The sequence below is a fragment of the Schistocerca nitens genome, chromosome 8, assembly GCF_023898315.1.
Source record: "Schistocerca nitens isolate TAMUIC-IGC-003100 chromosome 8, iqSchNite1.1, whole genome shotgun sequence".
Lineage (NCBI taxonomy): Eukaryota > Metazoa > Arthropoda > Insecta > Orthoptera > Acrididae > Schistocerca > Schistocerca nitens.
In genome coordinates this window covers 471,694,667-471,719,231 of record NC_064621.1, presented here as the reverse complement: position 1 = coordinate 471,719,231, position 24,565 = coordinate 471,694,667, and the positions used below count along the sequence as shown (strand labels likewise).

General features: G+C 35.6%; 1 protein-coding gene across 6 annotated transcripts in view; it reads right to left on the bottom strand.

The window, feature by feature from the left end:
* The window catches only part of LOC126198831 (vascular endothelial growth factor receptor kdr-like), a 609,899-nt gene that overhangs the window by 42,041 nt on the left and 543,293 nt on the right, over window positions 1–24,565 (bottom strand). For all 6 annotated transcript variants that reach the window (XM_049935408.1, XM_049935407.1, XM_049935406.1 and 3 more), the window contains 2 exons: window positions 3,333–3,557; window positions 1,119–1,287 (listed from right to left, as the gene is read on the bottom strand). In XM_049935408.1, coding sequence (XP_049791365.1) covers window positions 1,119–1,287; window positions 3,333–3,557 — 394 coding nt within the window. The remainder of the gene's footprint in view (window positions 1–1,118; window positions 1,288–3,332; window positions 3,558–24,565) is intronic.

Genomic DNA, 24,565 nt, shown 5'->3' with positions numbered 1-24,565 from the left:
TTTCTCCTGTACCTGAATCAAATTATTTACTTTATGTACATTATGAGACAAACCATAATTCACAATAATTCTGACAACATTCAAATGTAAAAATGTATGTTTTGTTATCAGTACATTAATGAAACATCAGATTTGTGTGACAGATTCTACAATATTCAAACAGGACCAGATAGATACACCCCTTAATTTCAACACAAACACTACTGATAATCATAAAATCCTTCCAATTTATTCTAACTGAAGTTTTAAGGCCATTCTTTGTAGCAGTGCAAATAGTTACCATCTTTTTGTGCTATCTATACCCATTTAAATTTCTGCTAATATTGGAAATCTAGGAAAATAAGTAGCTAATTTTATATTTGCTTTAAAGGTTTAAGAAATAAATTTCAAAGGTGAGACATGAGACATTTCATTTTCATGTCATAGCAAATGGATGTCAAGGAACACACAAAAATGTAGCAATGTTGTGTGAACTGTATTAATTTGGGTAAGTATAAGCATGCAGATGTATACGAATATTTCTCAGATAACAGTTTCAAAGCATGAAATTGATATACAAAACTGAATGTGACAAACAAACAAACAAACGAACAAACAGGGATCGACAAAGCAAATCTAATTACTGATAAGGCATGTGAAAATAGTAAAATACCAAGATGCTTACAATCTTGAGTCATCAGAAACAGATATTCCTTCAACTAAAACTACAGAAAATAACAAGAAGGCGAAAACTATTGAAGACAGTAAAAGGGATTACAGAAAGAGATGAATGTGAAGAAATAAATGGGCAACTTAGAAATCGAACCAGGTAGGAAATTAGTGAAGACACTAGTCATTGAAAGCATTTGAATATTTTTACTTGTGTGTGAACTCTAAATAATGAAGACTTTTCTCTTTAACTTATCACAGAAGTAAACAGAATGTATGGAACAAACAAATAAGAAAACCAACAATTCCACAACATAATTTTGCAGTTTCATGTAGGTGATAATGGGGACTTGCTTATTTTCTTTCTGCCTAGGTCTTATTCACAATATCTTCTTGCAACATGGACTGTAACACTATTCATTTTCACACAGTTATAAACAGAACCTGTTAACATTTAAATTAAACATTACCTGTTCTTTTTATTAAATGAGTCAGCTCTTTCCAGTATCTCTTGCCCAATAGTTGGATCTACCGTTCCTGTTTTTGGATCTATCTGGTCAATAAATTCATCACGATGACGTAAAAGGTAGTTGTGCAGATTTCCAAATCGGCAGTATTCCACTATTACCAACAGTTCCTCTGCAATGAAAGGATGTTATCAATGCTCATCATCATCATCATCATCATCATCATCATCATCATCATCATCGTTCCTTTGGAATAATTCCCTGAAATTCAGGTTTTTTTTATGGCTGAAGTTCCAAATTTTAATGACCTCAGTTTCTTTTGTACAAAGAACGAGTTTTACTTTAGTAATTTTGTAATGCATGTGAAAGTGAGCAGAAGCTTTCTAAATGTTTGCTAATCATGTAAGTGAGGTGTACACTTCAGTACCAGCTCACTTAATGGGGTGTGGGAAACTGCCGGAAAACCACATTCAGGCTAGCTGGCACACTGATTCTTGTCATTAATCTGCTGGGCACACATCCATTTCAGAAACAGTGATTTAACATGACAGCTGTCCAGGTGAGTTTTACTTTACTGGTTTTGATGACAAATTAAGATTTTTGAGTCGCTATATCACTTATTAATTATTATACCAAGTTCAGAAAGAAATTACAGTCTTATTGATAGTTCTGTATCTTGTAAGTTATTGCTACCCTTGGAAATTCCTTTGTTAATGTTGCCATTCTGTGCCATCCTGTGTCATCTTATATCATTGTGTGACAACCTCAAGTATATCTGAAATTCTAGCAGGAACTGCTTCAGTTGTTTTCCCTGGAATAGACTTCAATAGCACTGACACTTCCTGTTTCTAACCAGACTCTCTTCACATTATTGTCAATATTAACATATGAACAGCAAGAAAGTCAGTGAAGTAGTACAATGCTTGCTTTTTACCAATTTCAAACCAAGCCTGATTATTCCAAGCTGACATACAAAATATGCAAGTTCAAATATGGATTGGCATTTATATTTTTTTAATATAAAATTACAAGAAAAGACGTTTGCATTTGTGTGAAAAAGTCACAGCTACTTCACAAAATCTCACGTGCACATTACACTCCATTGCACGATCATGCAATGGGAAACAGACATTGAGCCCAAGAGAACACAAACAATAATGAAGATTCCCTAGGTTTTTGTGCACAGAGGAGGTAGCTGTGATCGAGCAACAAACATTACAATGCATTACTTCACCTTCCTTAGACAGCTGCACAATCTATTTTTTCCAAAGCATAATCTCACAAGTAATGTTTAACAAAATGATTCAATGTTTATTTCCCTTCAACAAATAGCTCCCTCTAAATTCTTCCAGAACTGCCTGAAATTTTAATAAAATTCAATTTCCCTGAGAATCTGACATATCACCATCCAATAATAAAAATAATATGTAAATAAGGTGTATGCTGAAGTACAGAGACGGGCATCAACAGGAAACTGTGCAAACATTAATACATAACATTCTCGTGCTGAAGCTAATAAAATTTCATGTAGGACATGGTATCTTAAGGATATCACCACAGAAGCTTTTATCAAACTGTGCTAACAAATAGAGGCCGTGCACCAGGAAAGAGCATCAAAACCAACTGTATTAACTGTTGTAAAATATGTCTAATTTATCACTGTAACTTATATTTTTACCTATTTGTTTGCTGCCACCATTAGCAGCAAAGCATACTAGCACAAACATTTAAGTTACAAAATTAGGTTTGTTCTCAAGAACCTAATGGAATGCTTAATATTTAAAATTACAAATTTTGATATAAATTAACTCTAAATTCTACACTTTCTTTTGCTAGGTTTTGGTACTCTAAACATCAATTTTGATATCAGCTCTATTCCTAAGGCAAAACAAACAACTAAATATAATTTTTAATCTCAAAAGGGAACATTATACAATAACCTCTTCAATTTTTTATACTTACAGCATATGAAAATATTTCAACCATTTAAACAGAGTTGCTATTAGCTAAATAAATAGCACATAAGATTGTAATCATGGAGTAGTTGGTTCAATTTGCGTGAAAAAGTATACTATTTCAACTAATTTTTTTACTGCCACAATCATTTAAAAATAACAGCACACAAATGCTCAATGACAAAATTTGCAAATAATAATTGGGACTAAAACATCCCAATTTCAAAATTGATTTTATAGTTCATTTAGAAATAGTACTCACTCTTCGTTATGTTTGTTGTGCATGCTCCAAGCAAGTTTACAACATTCAGATGCTTTCCTAGATGTACCATTATTTTGAGTTCTGATGCTAATGCTTTGATGTACGTATAGTCAGTGTTTCTTTTCACCATTTTAACTGCTACTGTTGTGACAGGTTCTTCTTCCAAGATGCCAAATGCTTCTGCCTTCATAACTACACCAAAAGCTCCAGAACCGAGCTGTTTGCCTACGAATGATAAATAAAGGAAATGTAAGGTAACAAGTGGGAATCACTGATAAAAAAAAAAAAACCCTCAGAAATATTTATTTCAACAGCACCAAATGAATTAGATTGCAGAAAGTATTTACGTAAATTAAGAAAATCTTATTCAAGGGACTCACAATGAGGAGAACCTCCCAAATTTATGAAATAGGTATCCTATTCTATGTTTTTCTGGCAGGTTTTACAAGCTTTAATATGTTTACATAACATAAGAATTAACACATGTAGATTTAATAATAAATTTACATTCTAGGGTACATGAAGGCTTCAAGAATGCAGATATAGTAAAGAATTTCAACGCTCAGTACAATAAAATATGCAGAAGTTGAGTAGTACGTAACAATCGTATGATAATATGTATGTGAATTTGTTCTGCTAAGAAACCCATTGAAAAAATTAAGTAATTGTCCATGAATCAGCCATTTGGGCCAGCATTACAAGTCATCCGTAAGAACTGGCACTCTTTGGTTTTCTTCATACTTCCAGCATCTGAAGGCCAGTGCATGGCCATCTATTTCTAAAACCATAATTGCCATATTTTTACAGGTGTTAAGGTGATAAGAAATAAAAGCATCAGGGTGGCACTGACAAAGCTGTGACTTCCATTCCCTTCAATGATTATCAGATGTGAGTCACTATGACCACTATGTGATGAAAGTGAAAACATGTTCCTAATTGCTTTCTTATTTAAATATGAAGGTTCCACACAATTTAAAATTTGTTACATCTGTGAGTATGCAAAGATGTATATGTACCAATATGTACATTGTAAATACCTTCCTCTCCATGTACTGCGCTCTAATGAACCATAGACATTAGAGGATTCATGTCACTATGACTGACTGGTACTTTTAATGCATGCTAATACAGGTTAATTTTAATGGCATTAATACATGCCTGACGTATGTGTAGTAATACCCATAAAAGCAGCGTTATAATTTCAACTGTGATTGTGCCACATCTTCTCAAAAATTTTTAATAACCAGTTACGTTTTTTTTTTTTTAGACCTGTGTCTGAATGCCAATTTAAGTACTGAATACTGGCCACAGTTTATTGTTTTTCTTTATTACCTTGGCTTCATAATGTAGTTTCCAGCAAAGTGCACTCTGAATCTCTAAACAAGAAATATGTGTCTTGATGTTTAATAATCTTAGAAGGTACCCAACTGGATAGTTTACATTAACTGCACACAAACTACATACTCCATTTTTTGTGTAGCAACGGTGCTCTACACAGCCCAATATTTGTAATGTGTGGCCCTTCCCTGCTGCTCAGTTTGATTGCTAAGTATTCAATGTTTGCCTGCCAGCTCAAATTTTTATCTGCATTTAAACCTAAGAATTTGACTGAGTCAACCTCTTCTATATCTTGGCTGTTGTGTACAATCTTAATCTGCTCACATTTTGACTGCTTTGTTTTTAACTGCATCATGTGAGTCTGAGACATGTTTAGATTCAACCCATTTAGCTGAAACCAAGTTTCTAAGGTACTGAGGGTTCTGATCACAGATTTGGGAATTTTTTCGAAATGCTGATCTTCAACTAAAACAGAAGTGTCCATCTGCAAATAGAACTGATGGGGAGCTGATATTTAACCATAAGTCATTAACATAGAAGAGAAATAGGACTGGGAGCCTTGCGAAATACCCTGAGATATTTTTCTCCCAGTCAGAAAAATAATATGCGCCATCTGAAGAGATGCTTACTCTTTGCTTACTTTTTGATAAGCAGGATTTAAACCATTGTAGGGCACTGCCACTAATGCCATACTTTATAAGTTTGTAAACAAGCAATGCTTGGTTTACAGAATCTTATGCCTTTGTGAAGTCGCAAAAAATTCCTGCCACCTTATTTCTCTTGTCTAATGAGGTACATATTTTCTCAATGAAACTGTTTACTGCATCTTTGGATTTGTGCAACAGCAACTTTTTCAAATGTTTTAGACATGACTGGGAGAATCGAGATAAGATGATAATTTCCCATGATCTCTCTTGATACCTTCTTGAACAGAGGTTTGACTCCAGCATATTTCATTACCTCTGGGAAACAGTCCTCTTTAAAACATTTGTTTATTATTTGAGCTAGTAGGTTTGCAATTCTATTGTGTACGACATTAATAACTTTGGTGGGTATTCCATCCCAACATGCAGATTTTTTGCTTCTTAATGTTAGGATAGCATTATCTACATCCTCCACATAAGCTTTTAAGAGATTTGTAAAGTTTTCACCTAGACGAAATGGATTTACTTTGTTGTGATAATCTGATACATCTACATCAGACTTTGCTACATTTATAAAGAATTCATTGAAGTACTCTGGTATTTGAGATGGACTTACAATAGTATTTCCTGCAATATCAATTTCTGAAATTTCTTGGTTACATGCTTTAACATCTAACTCAGATTTAATGACTAACCAAACAGCCTTTGTCTTTTTTTATGATTTAAAATTAGCCTGTCATTTGCCAGTTGTTGTGCTGCCCTGACAACTCAAATATGGAATTACAGAGTCTAACATATTTAATGAAATCAATATCGTTATTATATTTTAGTTCTCTGTGCAATTGCGTTTTCCTTAAACTGGAAATTTTTATGCCCTGGGTAATCCACTTTATTTGTTATTTTATTGCTGCAGTGTCTAAGTGGAAATGTTTCATTGAAGATATCAAGAAAACTATTTAGCAATTTCTCAAGGTTTCCATCACCTAAGTTACAATGATCAAAAGACCATGTTTTCACTTTTAGCTTCTCACAAAATGTTAGCAAGTTTTCTTAGCTAAAGTTCCTGCTCATATCGATTCTCATAAGTGAAATGTTCCTGTCTGTCTGTGGCAGCTCAATGCACAACGCACAATGATCTGAAATACCTAAATCTAGACAAAATTTATACACATCTTCATATACATAATTAATTATACCATTCTCAATACATGTTGCTGACTGCCCATTGTCTCTGGTAGATTAAAAGAAATTGAATTTGAAACCATATTTCTTTACCAAGTCAGTGAATCTTTAAGCGTGGCTACTATCACATGTGATATCAATATTAAAATCAGCAGCCATTACATTTTTTTCCTCTACAATGGTCTTCTAACATGATTTGAGCTTAGATAAGAATAGTTCTATTGTTGGTGTCCGTGGAGTTCTCTATACTTACATTATTATAACATTTGCTAGTGAGTCCACTATTTCTACACAACAGCTCTCAAACACATTCTTCATTTAAATAATTAATACAGTTTCTGGTCTCATAATTTATATCACTATGCAGAAGTATACATGAGCCTCCACATGACATGTTTCTTATGCTTATCCATTACGGATATTTTAGAATCGTGACTGTATATTAATGTAAATAAATTATACACAACTGCAACCAGTCACTTTTTTCATTAGTAATGCTTTATTACATTAACCGGTTTTCGAACCCTTTCAGGTTCATCTTCAGATGATTTCCGGAGAATCCGGGAAGCTACATCATTATTGGTAGTAGCATAATGCTGGGTGCTGGTTCTATGGCAGAAATATGGGTCACACTTTAATGTATCGCCATGACTATAGATTATCTGTCGATATGGGTGTGAATTTAGTTTTTACTTACTGCGACAGTATAGGCGGCTTTTTTCGTATCTGTCTGCATCCATTTTGAAGTCCAGAACACTTTCACACAAGCTATATTAGTTCACACTTTAACAGTGACACTTCACCAGCATCCAGCATGCGCTTTACAACTGTTTCTTATAACAAAGATCTTGACAGAGAGATATGGCATAAGCCTACTTTGTACAGAGATGAAATTTGTTGTTCTTTACATGTGTTAAAGTCGATATAAGGGCAAGTTTTTTCATCAGAATGGTGATAACATGAGAGCACTAGAGAAACTAATAATAAATTACTACAAGAATAAATTTCGGTGATCTGTTATGTTATTTCTATTTGTATGTTACAGGCAGTTTTTTTTTTTTTTATAATATTAAAATTGAACAAAATTCTTTAGCTGTTGACTAATTTTATTCTAATATTAGAGTGATCTGGGATATTGGTAAAGGCAGCTTATGTTTGTTCCAGCTAGAATTAATATGTATAAAGTACTGATTTATGTTAGCAATGGAGGGCTTTAACATTTAGAGATATGGTACATGTCTTATTCTGTGGTAGTAACATTGACACCAGTGTGGTTAGGATGTAAGGAGAGGTGGGGGGGGGGGGGGTCATTGGGAGGGGGGGGGGGGTTGGGGAGCTGGTGTATGTTTTATTGGGTGGTTACTTGTTTTGAACTAGTAGATCTTCAAAGTTCTGAAGGAAAAATTTGTTTCTCAGTTCAGTTTGATCATTAAGTAGGCAGTCAGGTGCTGTATTTGTGTAGACAAATATTTCAATTTCTTCAAGAAGGTCAAGTATTGTGCCTTTGTTGGCAAAATGTAGTATTCGGAGATTCTGTTCTATGTTGTTTGCAGAATGATTGTGTTGGGCAAGATGCGAGGCAAAGCTGGACTTGTTCAGGTTGTTAAGACGGAGTGCATCCATGTGTTCTTTATATCTTGTTGTGAAGCTTCTACCAGTTTGTCCAATGTAGAAGCTTGGACATGAGTTGCAAGTGAGCTTGTACACACCTGACTTTTGATATTTTTGTATAGTGGTTTTGGTGGTGTGTATGATTTGATTTTGTACTTTGTTGGTGGTGAAGAAACTTATTTTTATGTTGTATGTCTTGAAGAGGTTGGCAATTTGGTGAGAAATCTTCCCTAGGAAAGGCAGGCTAACAAATGTGGTTTTCTTGTTTGTGGGTGGTTGTTCAGCAGTTGGTTGATTTAGTTTTGCTGTATGGATTAGTTTATCTATTATTGCAGGGTTGTACCCATTGGTGGAGGCAATTGATTTAATAATTTCTGTTTCTTTTTGTCTTTCATTTGTATCCATTGGGACCTCTTCAAGACATACAACATAAAAATAAGTTTCTTCACCACCAACAAAGTACAAAATCAAATCATACACACCACCAAAACCACTATACAAAAATATCAAAAGTCAGGTGTGTACAAGCTCACTTGCAACTCATGTCCAAGCTTCTACATTGGACAAACTGGTAGAAGCTTCACAACAAGATATAAAGAACACATGGATGCACTCCGTCTTAACAACCTGAACAAGTCCAGCTTTGCCTCGCATCTTGCCCAACACAATCATTCTGCAAACAACATAGAACAGAATCTCCGAATACTACATTTTGCCAACAAAGGCACAATACTTGACCTTCTTGAAGAAATTGAAATATTTGTCTACACAAATACAGCACCTGACTGCCTACTTAATGATCAAACTGAACTGAGAAACAAATTTTTCCTTCAGAACTTTGAAGATCTACTAGTTCAAAACAAGTAACCACCCAATAAAACATAAACCAGCTCCCCAACCCCCCCCCCTCCCAATGACCCCCCCCCCCCACCTCTCCTTACATCCTAACCACACTGGTGTCAATGTTACTACCACAGAATAAGACATGTACCATATTTCTAAATGTTAAAGCCCTCCATTGCTAACATAAATCAGTACTTTATACATATTAATTCTAGCTGGAACAAACATAAGCTGCCTTTACCAATATCCCAGATCACTCTAATATTAGAATAAAATTAGTCAACAGCTAAAGAATTTTGTTCAATTTTAATATTATAAAAAAAAAAAAAAACTGCCTGTAACATACAAATAGAAATAACATAACAGATCACCGAAATTTATTCTTGTAGTAATTTATTATTAGTTTCTCTAGTGCTCTCATGTTATCACCATTCTGATGAAAAAACTTGCCCTTATATCGACTTTAACACATGTAAAGAACAACAAATTTCATCTCTGTACAAAGTAGGCTTATGCCATATCTCTCTGTCAAGATCTTTGTTATAAGCAACAGTTGTAAAGCGCATGCTGGATGCTGGTGAAGTGTCACTGTTAAAGTGTGAACTAATATAGCTTGTGTGAAAGTGTTCTGGACTTCAAAATGGATGCAGACAGATACGAAAAAAGCTGCCTATACTGTCGCAGTAAGTAAAAACTAAATTCACACCCATATCGACAGATAATCTATAGTCATGGCGATACATTAAAGTGTGACCCATATTTCTGCCATAGAACCAGCACCCAGCATTATGCTACTACCAATAATGATGTAACTTCCCGGATTCTCCCGAAATCATCTGAAGATGAACCTGAAAGGGTTCGAAAACCGGTTAATGTAATAAAGCATTACTAATGAAAAAAGTGACTGGTTGCAGTTGTGTATAATTTATTTACATGACATGTTTCTTCTGCAAAAGCTCCTTGCTAATCTGAGGTTCTGTATTTTGTTTAGAATTTTAATTATGTCTTCAGTAAACCAGTGCTCATGTAAACAAACAACTCTAATAGTTGCACATTCTGACAGAATAATTTCCAATTCTTCTATTCTGGAGATTTTATTGTTCGAAGCATCATCAGTGTTTAAACCAATTTTATTCCAGGGGATAACATATCTACTTTGACTATTAGTTATGGGCCTTAGCATATTTCTTGCCAGATAATGGTTTGGTTTTGTCTTTCGTAATGCTACACCAATTTTTTTAACCCCATCACTACTTATCAGTTTCTCTCATTTTTTATGACCTGGCAAGTACTTATGAACATCTTACCGATATTTTTGAGCCAAACCTATTCAGATGTAGACCATCTTTGGCAAGACACTTTGCACTCAGAAATTTACTGGGATCCATAAAAATGACTCAGTTTATTGAACTGTTTTTTCAATAGTGCCATTTATTCTCTGCACATAGGTGTCAATCACATATCTCCTGTATAAAATGACAGTTATTATTGTTGTTATTATTATTATTTCTTTCTTTTCTCAGACGTTATGTCTGGTCAAAAATGGAAAGTGACGCAGACCTTGATCAAGTGTGACTTCCTTTTAACTGTACAGTATATGTTATATTGCATTTAGGAACTTTCGGGTAATTGAACATGTATCAATAACTATGGATTTCTGTAGTTGTATATATAAGTTTGGATGTAGCTGTATTGCATTGATGTAGTGGTGGATATTGTGTGGTATGACTCCTGTAGTTGATAGTATAATTGCTATAATGTCAACTTTATCCTGATGCCACATGTCCTTAACTTCCTCAGCCAGTTGGATGTCTCTTTCAATTTTTTCTCCTGTTTTCTTTTGTATATTTGTTGTATTGGGTATGGATATTTCAATTAGTTGTGTTAATTTCTTCTTTTTATTGGTGAGTATGATGTCAGGTTTGTTATGTGGTGTTGTTTTATCTGTTATAATGGTTCTGTTCCAGTATAATTTGTATTCATCATTCTCCAGTAAATTTTGTGGTGCATACTTGTATGTGGGAACATGTTGTTTTATAAGTTTATGTTGTAAGGCAAGCTGTTGATGTATTATTTTTGCTACATTGTCATGTCTTCTGGGGTATTCTGTATTTGCTAGTATTGTACATCCGCTTGTGATGTGATCTAATGTTTCTATTTGTTGTTTGCAAAGTCTGCATTTATCTGTTGTGGTATTGGGATCTTTAATAATATGCTTGCTGTAATATCTGTTGTTTATTGTTTGATCCTATATTGCAATCATGAATCCTTCCGTCTCACTGTATATATTGCCCTTTCTTAGCCATGTGTTGGATGCGTCTTGATCGATGTGTGGCTGTGTTAGATGATACGGGTGCTTGCCATGTAGTGTTTTCTTTTTCCAATTTACCTTCTTCATTTCTGTTGATGTTATGTGATCTAAAGGGTTGTAGAAGTGGTTATGAAATAGCAGTGGTGTAGCCGATGTATTTATATGAGTGATTGCTTTGTGTATTTTGCTAGTTTCTGCTCATTCTAGAAAGAATTTTCTTAAATTGTCCACCTGTCCATAATGTAGGTTTTTTATATCAATAGATCCCCTTCCTCCTTCCTTTCTGCTTAATGTGAATCTTTCTGTTGCTGAATGTATGTGATGTATTCTATATTTGTGGCATTGTGATCGTGTAAGTGTATTGAGTGCTTCTAGGTCTGTGTTACTCCATTTCACTACTCCAAATGAGTAGGTCAATATTTGTATAGCGTAAGTATTTATAGCTTTTGTCTTGTTTCTTGCTGTCAATTCTGTTTTCAGTATTTTTGTTAGTCTTTGTCTATATTTTTCTTTTAGTTCTTCTTTAATATTTGTATTATCTATTCCTATTTTTTGTCTGTATCCTAGACATTTATAGGCATCTGTTTTTTCCCATGCTTCTATGCAGTCGCTGTGGTTATCCAATACGTAATCTTCTTGTTTAGTGTGTTTTCCCTTGACTATGCTATTTTTCTTACATTTGTCTGTTCCAAAAGCCATATTTATATCATTGCTGAATACTTCTGTTATCTTTAGTAATTGGCTGAGTTGTTGATTCGTTGCTGCCAGTAGTTTTAGATCATCCATGTATAGCAAATGTGTGATTTTGTGTGGGTTATGTTCCAGTAATATTGTATCCATAATTTATGTAAAAACAAAGATGATGTGACTTACCGAACGAAAGCGCTGGCAGGTCGATAGACACACAAACAAACACAAACACACACACAAAATTCAAGCTTTCGCAACAAACTGTTGCCTCATCAGGAAAGAGGGGAAGGAGAGGGAAAGACGAAAGGATGTGGGTTTTAAGGGAGAGGGTAAGGAGTCATTCCAATCCCGGGAGCGGAAAGACTTACCTTAGGGGGAAAAAAGGACAGGTATACACTCGCACACACACACACACACACACACATATCCATCCACACATATACAGACACAAGCAGACATATTTAAAGACAAAGGGTTCGCCCAGATGTTGCTCCAGCAGTGTTCCATGTCTTTTATGTTTGGTGGATTGTCTATTTTAATGTGTGTGTGTGTCAGCTATTGTCTGGTAAAATTTCTTTTGGTTTGTGTTGAATGTTTGGTTTTGTTTCCTTCTATTTTCACTTTTTTTGTATCTTCTAAGTCGTTTGGCGAATGCTTGTAATTTCTGCTTCTTTTCATCTAATTGCTCTATCGCTTCTTGTTGTGAGATTTTACCTAACCTTTTTCTTTTCTTTTTCTCCTGACATTTCATTTCTTATAAATTGTGTTAGCTGTCCAATGTCCTTTCTCAGTTTTTCTATTCTGATCTGTAGCCTGTGTTGCCATGCTGGTTTTGTGGGTTTCTTCTGTGTGTTGGTTGGTTCTGATCTCTGCCTGGTGTGTATATTTAGTGGAGTGAGTGCTCCTATATAAACCAGTAGTTGTAACTCTTCCATAGTTGTGTTTTTATTTATTTTGTTGTGTATGATTGTGTTGATAGTTTTTATTGTTGTTTCGACTTGTAGGTTATTTGGCGGTCTATGCAAGAATGGTCTAATGTCTGTATTTGTGTCTTTGTATTCTATATATGTCAGCTGAAATTTTTCTTCTATATCTAACATGTGTGTCACTTCGTGTCCTATTTGTGCTTGTTCTGGTGGCTGTCTTAAGATTTCGTTTTCCTCTGATTGTTTAATTGATGCGTGTTGTTCTTGGTTTGTTTGCTCTGGGATGTTTGAATCCATTACTGTATTATCTTCTTCTGGCTGTTCATTATTTTGTTCCAGTATTTGTTGTACCTGTTGTTTGATGTTTTCTAATCCTGACTGCGGTATCCTGTTATTTTTGATTATTACACGGATCTGATCAGCTAGTCATTGTTCTGTTAAAAATTTTAATTCTGGGTATCTGGTAATAAATGTTGTGTATACTTGTGATCTGTATCCAGTTGTGTTGGTTCCTAGGTTTGTTGCTTGGTAATAACAGAACATGAGGTGTCTATTAACTTCATCTGACCATCTCATCCTCTGTCTTTGTTTTCCTTCTAGGGTGTTTGCAGGAAGCATATCCTGCAAAACACCTCTATTTGGATTTAAATCATTTTCAAGTTGGCTAGCAGTGTTGTTACCATTGTGGGCGGGCATAGGGTTCAAGCGTTGTCCCCGACCACGACGGTGCTTGTCCGAGGCTTCTTTAGTTCTGTCCTGAACCAACTAATCACACTAAAAGGGGGATTAGCCCTATTAGTGGTTTGTTCTTTTCATCTCCTTTTACGACTGGCAGAACATACCGGAGGCCTATTCTTTTCCCGGGCCTCCACAGGGGTTATTATTATTATTATTATTATTTCTTTCTTTCTTTCTTTTCTCAGACGTTATGTCTGGTCAAAAATGGAAATTAAAATGAAAAATAATTAAAATAATAATAATAACAGGATACCCCAGTCAGAATTAGAAAACATCAAACAACAAGTACAACAAATACTGGAACAAAATAATGTGCAACCAGAAGAAGAAGAAAATACAGTAATGGATTCAAACATCCCAGAGCAAACAAACAAAGAACAACACGCATCAATTAAACAATCAGAGGAAAACGAAATCTTAAGACAGCCACCAGAACAAGCACAAATAGAACACGAAGTGACACACATGTTAGATATAGAAGAAAAATTTCAGCTTACATATATAGAATACAAAGACACAAATACAGACATTAGACCATTCTTGCGTAGACCGCCAAATAACCCACAAGTCGAAACAACAATCAACACAATCATACACAACAAAATAAATGAAAACACAACTATGGAAGAGTTACAACTACTGGTTTATATAGGAGCACTCACTACACTAAATATACACACCAGGCAGAGATCAGAACCAACCAACACACAGAAGAAACCCACAAAACCAGCATGGCAACACAGGCTACAGATCAGAATAGAAAAACTGAGAAAGGACATTGGACAGCTAACACAATTTATAAGAAATGAAATGTCAGAAAAAAAAAAAAAAAAAAAAAAAAAAAAAAAAAAAAAAAAAAAAAAAAAAAAAAAAAACGAAAAAGGTTAGGTAAAATCTCACAACAAGAAGCGATACAGCAATTAGATGAAAAGAAGGAGAAATTACAAACATTGGCCAAACGACTTAGAAGATACGAAAAAAGTGAAAATAGAAGGAAATAAAACCAAACATTCAACACAAACCATTACGTGTGAATGGATATGTGTGTGTGTGCGCGCGAGTGTATACCCGTCCTTTTTTCCCCCCTAAGGTAAGTCTTTCCGCTCCCGGGATTGGAATGACTCCTTACCCTCTCCCTTAAAACCCACATCCTTTTGTCTTCCCCTCTCCTTCCCTCTTTCCTGATGAGACAACAGTTTGTTGCCAAAGCTTGAATTTTGTGTGTATGTTTGTGTTTGTTTGTGTGTCTATTGACCTGCCAGTGCTTTCGTTTGGTAAGTCACATCATCTTTGTTTTTAGATATATTTTTCCCACGTGGAATGTTTCCCTCTATTATATTAAATTATTTAACAGTTACATTGCAGACCCATACACATTCCCTGATACACTTACACATGGAATAACTTATCTGAAACCTAAAGATCAAGCAGACACAGCAAACCCAGCTAAATATCGCCCCATAACATGCCTACCAACAATATACAAAATATTAACTTCAGTCATTACACAGAAATTAATGACACATACAACACAGAACAAAATTATAAATGAAGAACAAAAAGGCTTTTGCAAAGGAGCACGAGGATGTAAAGAGCAACTGATAATAGACGCAGAGGTGACATATCAAGCTAAAACTAAACAAAGGTTGCTACACTATGCATACATAGATTACCAAAAAGCTTTTGATAGTGTACCCCACACATGGTTACTACAAATATTGGAAATATACAAAGTAGATCCTAAATTGATACAGTTCCTAGACATAGTAATGAAAAATTGGAAAACCACACTTAATATCCAAAACAAATTCAAATAATATCACATCACAGCCAATACAGATTAAGCGTGGAATATACCAAGGAGACTCATTAAGTCCTTTCTGGTTCTGCCTTGCCCTGAACCCACTATGCAACATGCTAAATAATACAAATTATGGATACAATATTACTGGAACATACCCACACAAAATCACACATTTGCTATACATGGATGATCTAAAACTACTGGCAGCAACGAAACAACAACTCAACCAATTATTAAAGATAACAGAAGTATTCAGCAATGACATAAATATGGCTTTTGGAACAGACAAATGTAAGAAAAATAGCATAGTCAAGGGAAAACACACTAAACAAGAAGATTACATAATGGATAACCACAGCGACTGCATAGAAGCAATGGAAAACACAGATGCCTATAAATATCTAGGATACAGACAAAAAATAGGAATAGATAATACAAATATTAAAGAAGAACTAAAAGAAAAATATAGACAAAGACTAACAAAAATACTGAAAACAGAATTGACAGCAAGAAACAAGACAAAAGCTATAAATACCTACGCTATACCAATATTGACCTACTCATTTGGAGTAGTGAAATGGAGTAACACAGACCTAGAAGCACTCAATACACTTACACGATCACAATGCCACAAATATAGAATACATCACATACATTCAGCAACAGAAAGATTCACATTAAGCAGAAAGGAAGGAGGAAGGGGATTTATTGATATAAAAAACCTACATTATGGACAGGTGGACAATTTAAGAAAATTCTTTCTAGAATGAGCAGAAACTAGCAAAATACACAAAGCAATCACTCATATAAATACATCAGCTACACCACTGCAATTTCATAACCACTTCTACAACCCTTTAGATCACATAACATCAACAGAAACGAAGAAAGTAAATTGGAAAAAGAAAACACTACATGGCAAGCACCCGTATCATCTAACACAGCCACACATCGATCAAGACGCATCCAACACATGGCTAAGAAAGGGCAATATATACAGTGAGACGGAAGAATTCATGATTGCAATACAGGATCAAACAAACACCAGATATTACAGCAAGCATATTATTAAAGATCCCAATACCACAACAGATAAATGCAGACTTTGCAAACAACAAATAGAAACATTAGATCACATCACAAGCGGATGTACAATACTAGCAAATACAGAATACCCCAGAAGACATGACAATGTAGCAAAAATAATACATCAACAGCTTGCCTTACAACATAAACTTATAAAACAACATGTTCCCACATACAAGTATGCACCACAAAATGTACTGGAGAATGATGAATACAAATTATACTGGAACAGAACCATTATAACAGACAAAACACCACCACGTAACAAACCTGTCATCATACTCACCAATAAAAAGAAGAAATTAACACAACTAATCGAAATATCCATACCCAATACAACAAATATATAAAAGAAAACAGGAGAAAAAATTGAAAGAGACATCCAACTGGCTGAGGAAGTTTAGGACATGTGGTATCAGGATAAAGTTGACATTATACCAATTATACTATCAACTACAGGAGCCATACCACACAATATCCACCACTACATCAATGCAATACAGCTACATCCAAACTTATATATACTACTACTACAGAAATCTGTAATTATTGATAAATGCTCTATTACCCGAAAGTTCCTAAATGCAATATAACACATACCGTACAGTTAAAAGGAAGTGACACTTGATCAAGGTCCGCGTCACTTTCCATTTTTAGCCAGACTTAACGTCTGAGACAGGAAAGAGAAATAATAATAATAATAATAATAATAATAATAATAATAATTATTATTATTATTATTATTATTATTCTGGAATTTGAGTAGTTTTCTGGCCGTTCGGATGGGGTTCCTTGTGCGGCTTACTATTTCTTCCTCGCTGTTGTTTCAATGCAAATTTGTTCCCACATGGATAAAAACACCTTTTGGATTTCTGTTATGCTTATGCGCTGCATTCTCCCTCGAGTTTAACACACTGTTTATGTGTGTATACAACTGATGCGTCCTCATTTCTGGTCGAACATCAATTTCAGTCTTCTTATAATGATTCTTTCTGGGTGTTTTTTTTTTTTTTTTTTTTTTTTTTTTTGTTACATCGGTCCACGTATATTTGTTTGGTTCTTCTGTACCTTCAGTTTCATTCGCAATTCGTGGTTAGTCAGTTGTATCACTGTGTATTTGCCTATGTAGGTCCATCCAATACTGGAGTTTGCCGCCCCCCCCCCTTTTTTTTTACATATTGAATGTTTTTCAAATTTCAATGCACTATTTTCCTGCTTTAGCAATGGCAGTTCTGTTTTCAGAGCATCAATGTCACTTTGAAGAAGACAAATAATTTCATCTTTAGAACTCAATCCAGATGTTAATTGCACATTTTTCTCACTTATACAGTCAAGGCACGTCCACTGAATATAGTCATTTATAAATTTCAGACACACGTTTGCGCACTTCTTGTGCGACTAAAAGTTGCACTTAATACACCGAATTCCTTTGGCTACACTTTTTTACACTTTCTGCATGAAGAACCATTTAATTTCAACTGATTTTGGAGCATCCTATCACAATACAATCCTACTAGCATCATCTTGTCATTGTCCGAAGACTAAGGACTCTCATGGATATGATGGAGTACCTGTTGTTGTTGTTGTTGTTGTGGTCTTCAGTCCTGAGACTGGTTTGATGCAGCTCTCCATGCTACTCTATCCTGTGCAAGTGCTTCATCTCTCAGTACCTACTGCAACCTACATCCTTCTGAATCTGTTTAGTGTATTCATCTCTTGGTCTCCTTCTATGATATTTACCCTCCACACTGCCTTCCAATACTAAATTGGTGATCCCTTGATGCCTCATAATATGCCCTACCAACCGATCCCTTCTTCTAGTCAAGTTGTGCCACAAATTTCTCTTCTCTACAATTCTATTCAATACCTCATCATTAGTTATGTGATCTATCCATCTAATCTTCAGCATTCTTTTGTAGCACCACATTTCGAAAGCTTCTATTCTCTTCTTGTCCAAACTATTTATCGTCCATGTTTCACTTCCATACATAGCTACACTCCATACAAATACTTTCAGAAAATACTTCCTAACACTTAAATCTATACTTGATGTTAACAAATTTCTCTTCTTCAGAAACGCTTTCCTTACCACTGCCAGTCTACATTTTATATCCTCTCTAATTTGACCATCATCAGTTATTTTGCTCCTCAAATAGCAAAACTCATTTACTACTTTAAGTGTCATTTCCTAATCTAATTCCCTCAGCATCACCTGATTTAATTCGACTGCATTCCATTATCCTCGTTTTGCTTTTGTTGATGTTCATCTTATAACCTCCTTTCAAGACACTGTCCATTCCCTTCAAATGCTCCTTAAAGTCTTTTGCTGTCTCTGACAGAATTACAATGTCTTCGGCGAACCTCAAAGTTTTTAATTCTTCTCCACGGATTTTAATACCTACTCCGAATTTTTCTTTTGTTTCCTATACTGCTTGCTCAATATACAGATTGAATAACCTCGGGGAGAGGCTACAACCCTGTCTCACTCCCTTCCCAACCACTGCTTCCCTTTCATACCCCTCGAATCTTATAACTGCCATCTGGTTTCTGTACAAATTGTAAATAGCCTTTCACTCCCTGTATTTTATCCCTACCACCTTCAGAATTTGAAAGAGGGTATTCCAGTCAACATTGTCAAATGCTTTCTCCGAGCCTACAAAGGCTAAAAATGTAGGTTTGCCTTTCCTTAATCTATTTTCTAAGATAAGTCTTAAGGTCAGTATTGCCTCACATGCTCCAATATTTCTACGGAATCCAAACTGATCTTCCCCGAGGTCGGCTTCTACCGGTTTTTCCATTCGCCTGTAAAGAATTCGCATTAGTATTTTGCAGCTGTAACTTTTTAAACTGATAGTTCGGTAATTTTCACATCTGTCAACACCTGCTTTCTTTGGGATTGGAATTATTATATGCTTCTTTAAGTCTGAGGGTATTTCGCCTGTCTCATACATCTTGCTCACCAGATGGTAGAGTTTTGTCAGTTGGAGTACCTAGGAGAACATTAAAGTACTGTGCTGCACACGTTAATACTGTATTTATCCATATTTGTTATTTTTCCTTTAATGAAGGTCAGTCTCCTGAAGTTGGACCATTATGGAATACAGGGAGTAGTTCACAACTGGTTCACCTCTTACCTTAATAACAGATGGCAAAAAGTCATTCTCCACAGTGTTGGGAATGGCTATGATGTTGGGCCTGCATGAGGCACCATTAAATGGGAGGTGTCCCAGGGATCAGCACTGGGACCACTCCTGTTCCTTATTTATATAAATGATACGCCCTCTAGTATTACAGGTGATTCTATGATATTTCTGTTTGCTGGTGACACAAGCTTCGTAGTAAAGTATGTTGTGTGCAACACTGGCACCGTTTCAAATAGTGCAGTTCGAGATATAAGTTTATGGCTAGTAAAAAATAAGCCAAAGCTAAATCACAGTAAGAGTAAGTTTTTAGTTTCTAACACACAATTCAACAAAACCCGATGTGGAAATTTCACAAACTAGGCACATTATTAGTGAAACTGAACAGTTCAAATTTCTAGGCTTCAGATAGAAAACTGTCATGGGAAGTCCATGCTTAGGATCTTGTTCAAAGAATAATGCTGCCATTTTTACTATTCGAACAGTATTTGAAGTAAGCGATACTTTAACACAAAAGGTAGTCTACTTTGCCTGTTTTCATTTGCTTATGACATATGGTATTGGGAAGTCGTGCAGTATACTGCTGAATCCATTTTCAATAAGCTGCCCCCAGAATTCAAAACATCTTAACAGTAATCTAAGCACTTTCAAATCAAAACTGAACAGTTTCCTCATGGGTCAATCCTCCTATTCTGTCGAGCATTTCCTCAAAAAATTAAGTTGATCCTCATGTTATATTGTTGATTGTGTTTACATGAATTTATGGCTTGTCTTTTCTTTGGTTCATACCATTTTATTTTATATGTTGTTATTTTTATGTTGTAATTTCATGTGACCCCAGAGAGTACCTTCCACACTGTATCCTTAAGAGTATGCATTTCACGAGCAAATTGACAAGTGTTTATTGCTGGGTGACGGGCCACACCACCCAAAACCATCCCCTCGAAGTCTGATGTTCAGACATGTCTTTGGCAGGAATCTTGGCCTCCTCTCTCTGGTGTGAACAACCCCATCTCTCGTAAGCTGGTATCCATAAAAAATGAACTAATTCCAGTTAGGATAATGCCTGTTTGGCAAGTGTTCTCTGTAAATCCATACTGCTTTGTGGGCACTACACCCTGCTGCACCATATGTTATATGCATGTCTGTAAACTCTTGTGACGAGTAATGTTCCCATCTCAATATAATCACCTGTGGACCCGCTATCACCTGTTTCAGTTTGACCCAAAAGGTTTGAGACATCCTCTAAGTTACATCTAATACAAATTTAAGTGATAGGAAGCCCTTCCAGAAAGAATTTCTCTGGAGACTTACGTTACACAGAAGTGAAACATGAATGTTATATAGCACAGGCAAAAAGAAAATAGAAACTTTTGAAATGGGCTGCTACAGACAAAGTCTAAAGATTTGTTGGAAAGATTGCTTATGTAATGAAAAGGTACTGAATTGAATTGGGAGATAAGGGAGTCACTCTTCAGAACAAAGAATGGTTTGATGCAGCTCTCCATGCTACTATCCCACCTGCACAAGCCTTGTCATCTCCAAATAATTAATGCAACTTGCATCCTTTTGAAACTGCTTACCGTGTATGTCTCTTGGTCTCCCTCTACAATTTGTACCACCCACACTTCCCTTCAACAATAAACTGATGATTCCTTTGTGTCTCAGAATGTCCCCTATCAACTGATTCTGTCTTTTAGACAATTAAGGCCACAAATTTCTTTTCTCCCCAATTCTGTTCAGAATTTCATTAGTTATGCAATCAACCCATCTAATCTTCAGCATTCTTCTGTAGCACCACATTTCAAAATATTCTATTCTCTTCGCATCTCATCTGGACTGTTTATCACCGATGTTTCACTTCTGTACAAGGCTACACTCCAGATAAATAACTTCAGAGAAGACTTCCTAATCTTTAATTTATATTTGAAGTTGAAGTTAACAATTTTTTTTTCTGAAGAAACGCTTTTCTTGGCATTGCCAGTCTACATTTTATATCCACTCTACTTTGGCCATCATTTATTTTACTGCCAAAATATCAAAAATATCTATTACTTTTAATGTATCGTTTCATAATCTAATTCCCTCAACTTCGACTGATTTAATTTGACTACATTCCATTACCCTTGTCTTGCTTTTGTTGATATTCATCTTATCTCCTCTTTTGGAGACACTGACCTTGCCTTCAACTGCTCCTCCAAGTCCTTTGCTGTCTCTTGACATCACTACAATGTCATCAGCAAACCTCCGTTTTTATCTCTTCTCCCTGAACTTTAATTCTGTCTCAAGCTTTTCTTTGGTTTCTGTTACTGACTAGTCAACACACAGACCAAACAGCAATGTAGATATGCTGCAACCCTGTCTCACACCATTCTCAGGCATGGCTTCTCTTTCGTGACTTTTGACCATTATAGCTGCTGTCTTCTTCTTGTCATCTTCTCGCTGTCTTCTTCTTGTTGTAAATAACCATTCACTTCCTGTATTTGATCTACTAATTTGAAAATTTCTGAAGAATGTACTCCAGTGAATGTTGCCAAAAGGCTAAGTCTTTAAATGTTATAAACATAGTTTTGTCTTTCTTTAACCTATCTCATAATATAAATCGTAGTGTCAGTATTGCCTCGCATGTTCCCACTTTCCTCTGGAAACCGAACTTATCTTCCCGAAGGTCAGCTTCTACCTGTTTCTCCATTCCTCTGTAAATTACTCATGTACGTATTTTGCAACCATGATTTATTAAACAGATAGTTTGGTGACATTCACACCTGTCAGCACTTAATTTCTTTGGAACTGGAATATTACATTCTTCCTGAAGTCCGAGGGTATTTTGTGCACTGGGTGGAGTAGTTTTGTCTTGACTGGCTCTCCTAAGGGAGCCAGTAGTTCTGAAGGTATGTTCCTACTCCAGGGGCCTTGTTTTGACTTAGGGCTTTCAGTGCTCTGTCAAATTATTCTCACAGTATCATATATCCCATCTCATCATCAATTTCCACTTCCCTTTCCATCATATTGCCTTCAAGTTTACCTCTATATATTCCTCCCAGCTTTCAGCTTCTCTTCTGTTCTTAGTACTGGTTTTTCATTTGAGCTTTTAATATTTGTACGAATACTTTTCTTCTCTCCAAAGGTCTCTCCAATTTTCCTATAGGCAGTATCCATCTTTGCACTAGTTATAAATACTTCTATAGACTTGTGTATTTTTCCTAGCTGTTCCTGCTTAGCAATTCCACACTTTCTGTCAATTCTGTATTTTAAGCACCTTTATTCCCATTCACACTTTTTATTTGCTGCATTTTATATTTTCTCCTTTCATCAGTTAAACTCAATATCTCATATTGTCCGCATATTTCTGCTAGGTTTTGTCTTTTTATCCATTTGATCTGCTGTCTTTACCATTTCATCTTTCAAAGCTACTCATTCATATTCCATTGCATTCTTTCCATTCAACTGTTGCCTAAGGCCTTCTCATACTCTCAACAACCTCCAGTTCTTTTAAATTATTCAAATCCCATCTCCTTAACTTCCTACCTTTTTGCAGTTTCTTCAGTTTTAATCAGAGTTCCTAGCCAAGAAATTGTTGTCAGACTCCACATCCTCCCCTGAAAATGCCTTACTGCGGAAAATCTGGTTCCAAAATCTCTGTCTTACCATTATATAATCAATCAGTCTTCAGATCTCTTTCACATACACAGTCTTCTTATGCAATTCTTAAACCAAGTGTAGGCAGTGATTAAATTACACCCTGTGCAAAATTCTACCAAGCAATTTTATCTTTCATTCCTTTCTTCCTTTTCCTATGATCAAATTCCATTCCATCACCAAAATTAAAATTTTCCTCTCCCTTAACTATGAGAATTTTTTTATCTTTTCACACATTCTTTCAGCACCTTTGTCATCAAGCTAGGTGGCATATACAATATTGCTAATGTGGTGTATGTTGGCTTGATGTATCTTTGTTACAATAATGTTTTCACTGTGCTGTTCATAAGAGCTTACCTGCTTTCCTATATTTTTATTCATTTATTGACCTATTCCTGCATCATCCCTACTTCATTTTATATTTATAACAGCATGCTCACCTGATCACAAGTTCTGTTCATCCTACCACTTAACTACACTAATTCCCACTACATCTGAATTAAACTTTTACATTTACCTTCCTGAATTCTATATCCAACCTACCTAAATTAGGAATCTAACATTCCATGCTCTGATCGGTAAAGTGCCACGATGTCCTTCCTGATGACGAAATCCTCTTGTTTAGGCCATGCTCAGAGATCCAAATGGGCGACACTTTACCTCCAGAATATTTTACCCAAGAGGATGCAACCATGATTAACCCTATAGTGGAGCTGAATACCCTGCAGGTAAAGTAATAGCTGTAGCTTCCCCTTGCATTGAACTGTTAGCAGTACCAAAACAGTAGGGACATGTTGGCTGATGTTACAAGCCCACATCAGTCAATCATCCTGACTGTTGCTCCTGCGATTATTGAATAGACTGTTGCACCTCTTCAGTCTTCACTCGTCTATCTGGGCTTACCACAGATCCCCTATAAGGAGGAATAGTTAATATGGTAATGGAGGCACAGAGTGATTCATGTAAGCAACAGTGACAGGTTTAAGGATCACCTTGGTCTCATTTGTCTCAGCTTGCTGAAATGTATGACATGACGTCCAATGAACTTATTTACAATGAATGTGATACTTGGCTATTTCTGGACATTGATTCTGATTTAGTTATTTCCCGCTGTCGATATTTGGCTTGCACATGCTCATGTCTGTTTCCCTAATGTGGTGCTGTCTCCGATATCTGTTCAACCACACGTTCTGCCTTCCAAAAGTGAACTGACAACATGTGCATGCACTGAGAGAGTGGCATCATAAACAATCTGAGCGATTCAGTAACACTATAAAGTAC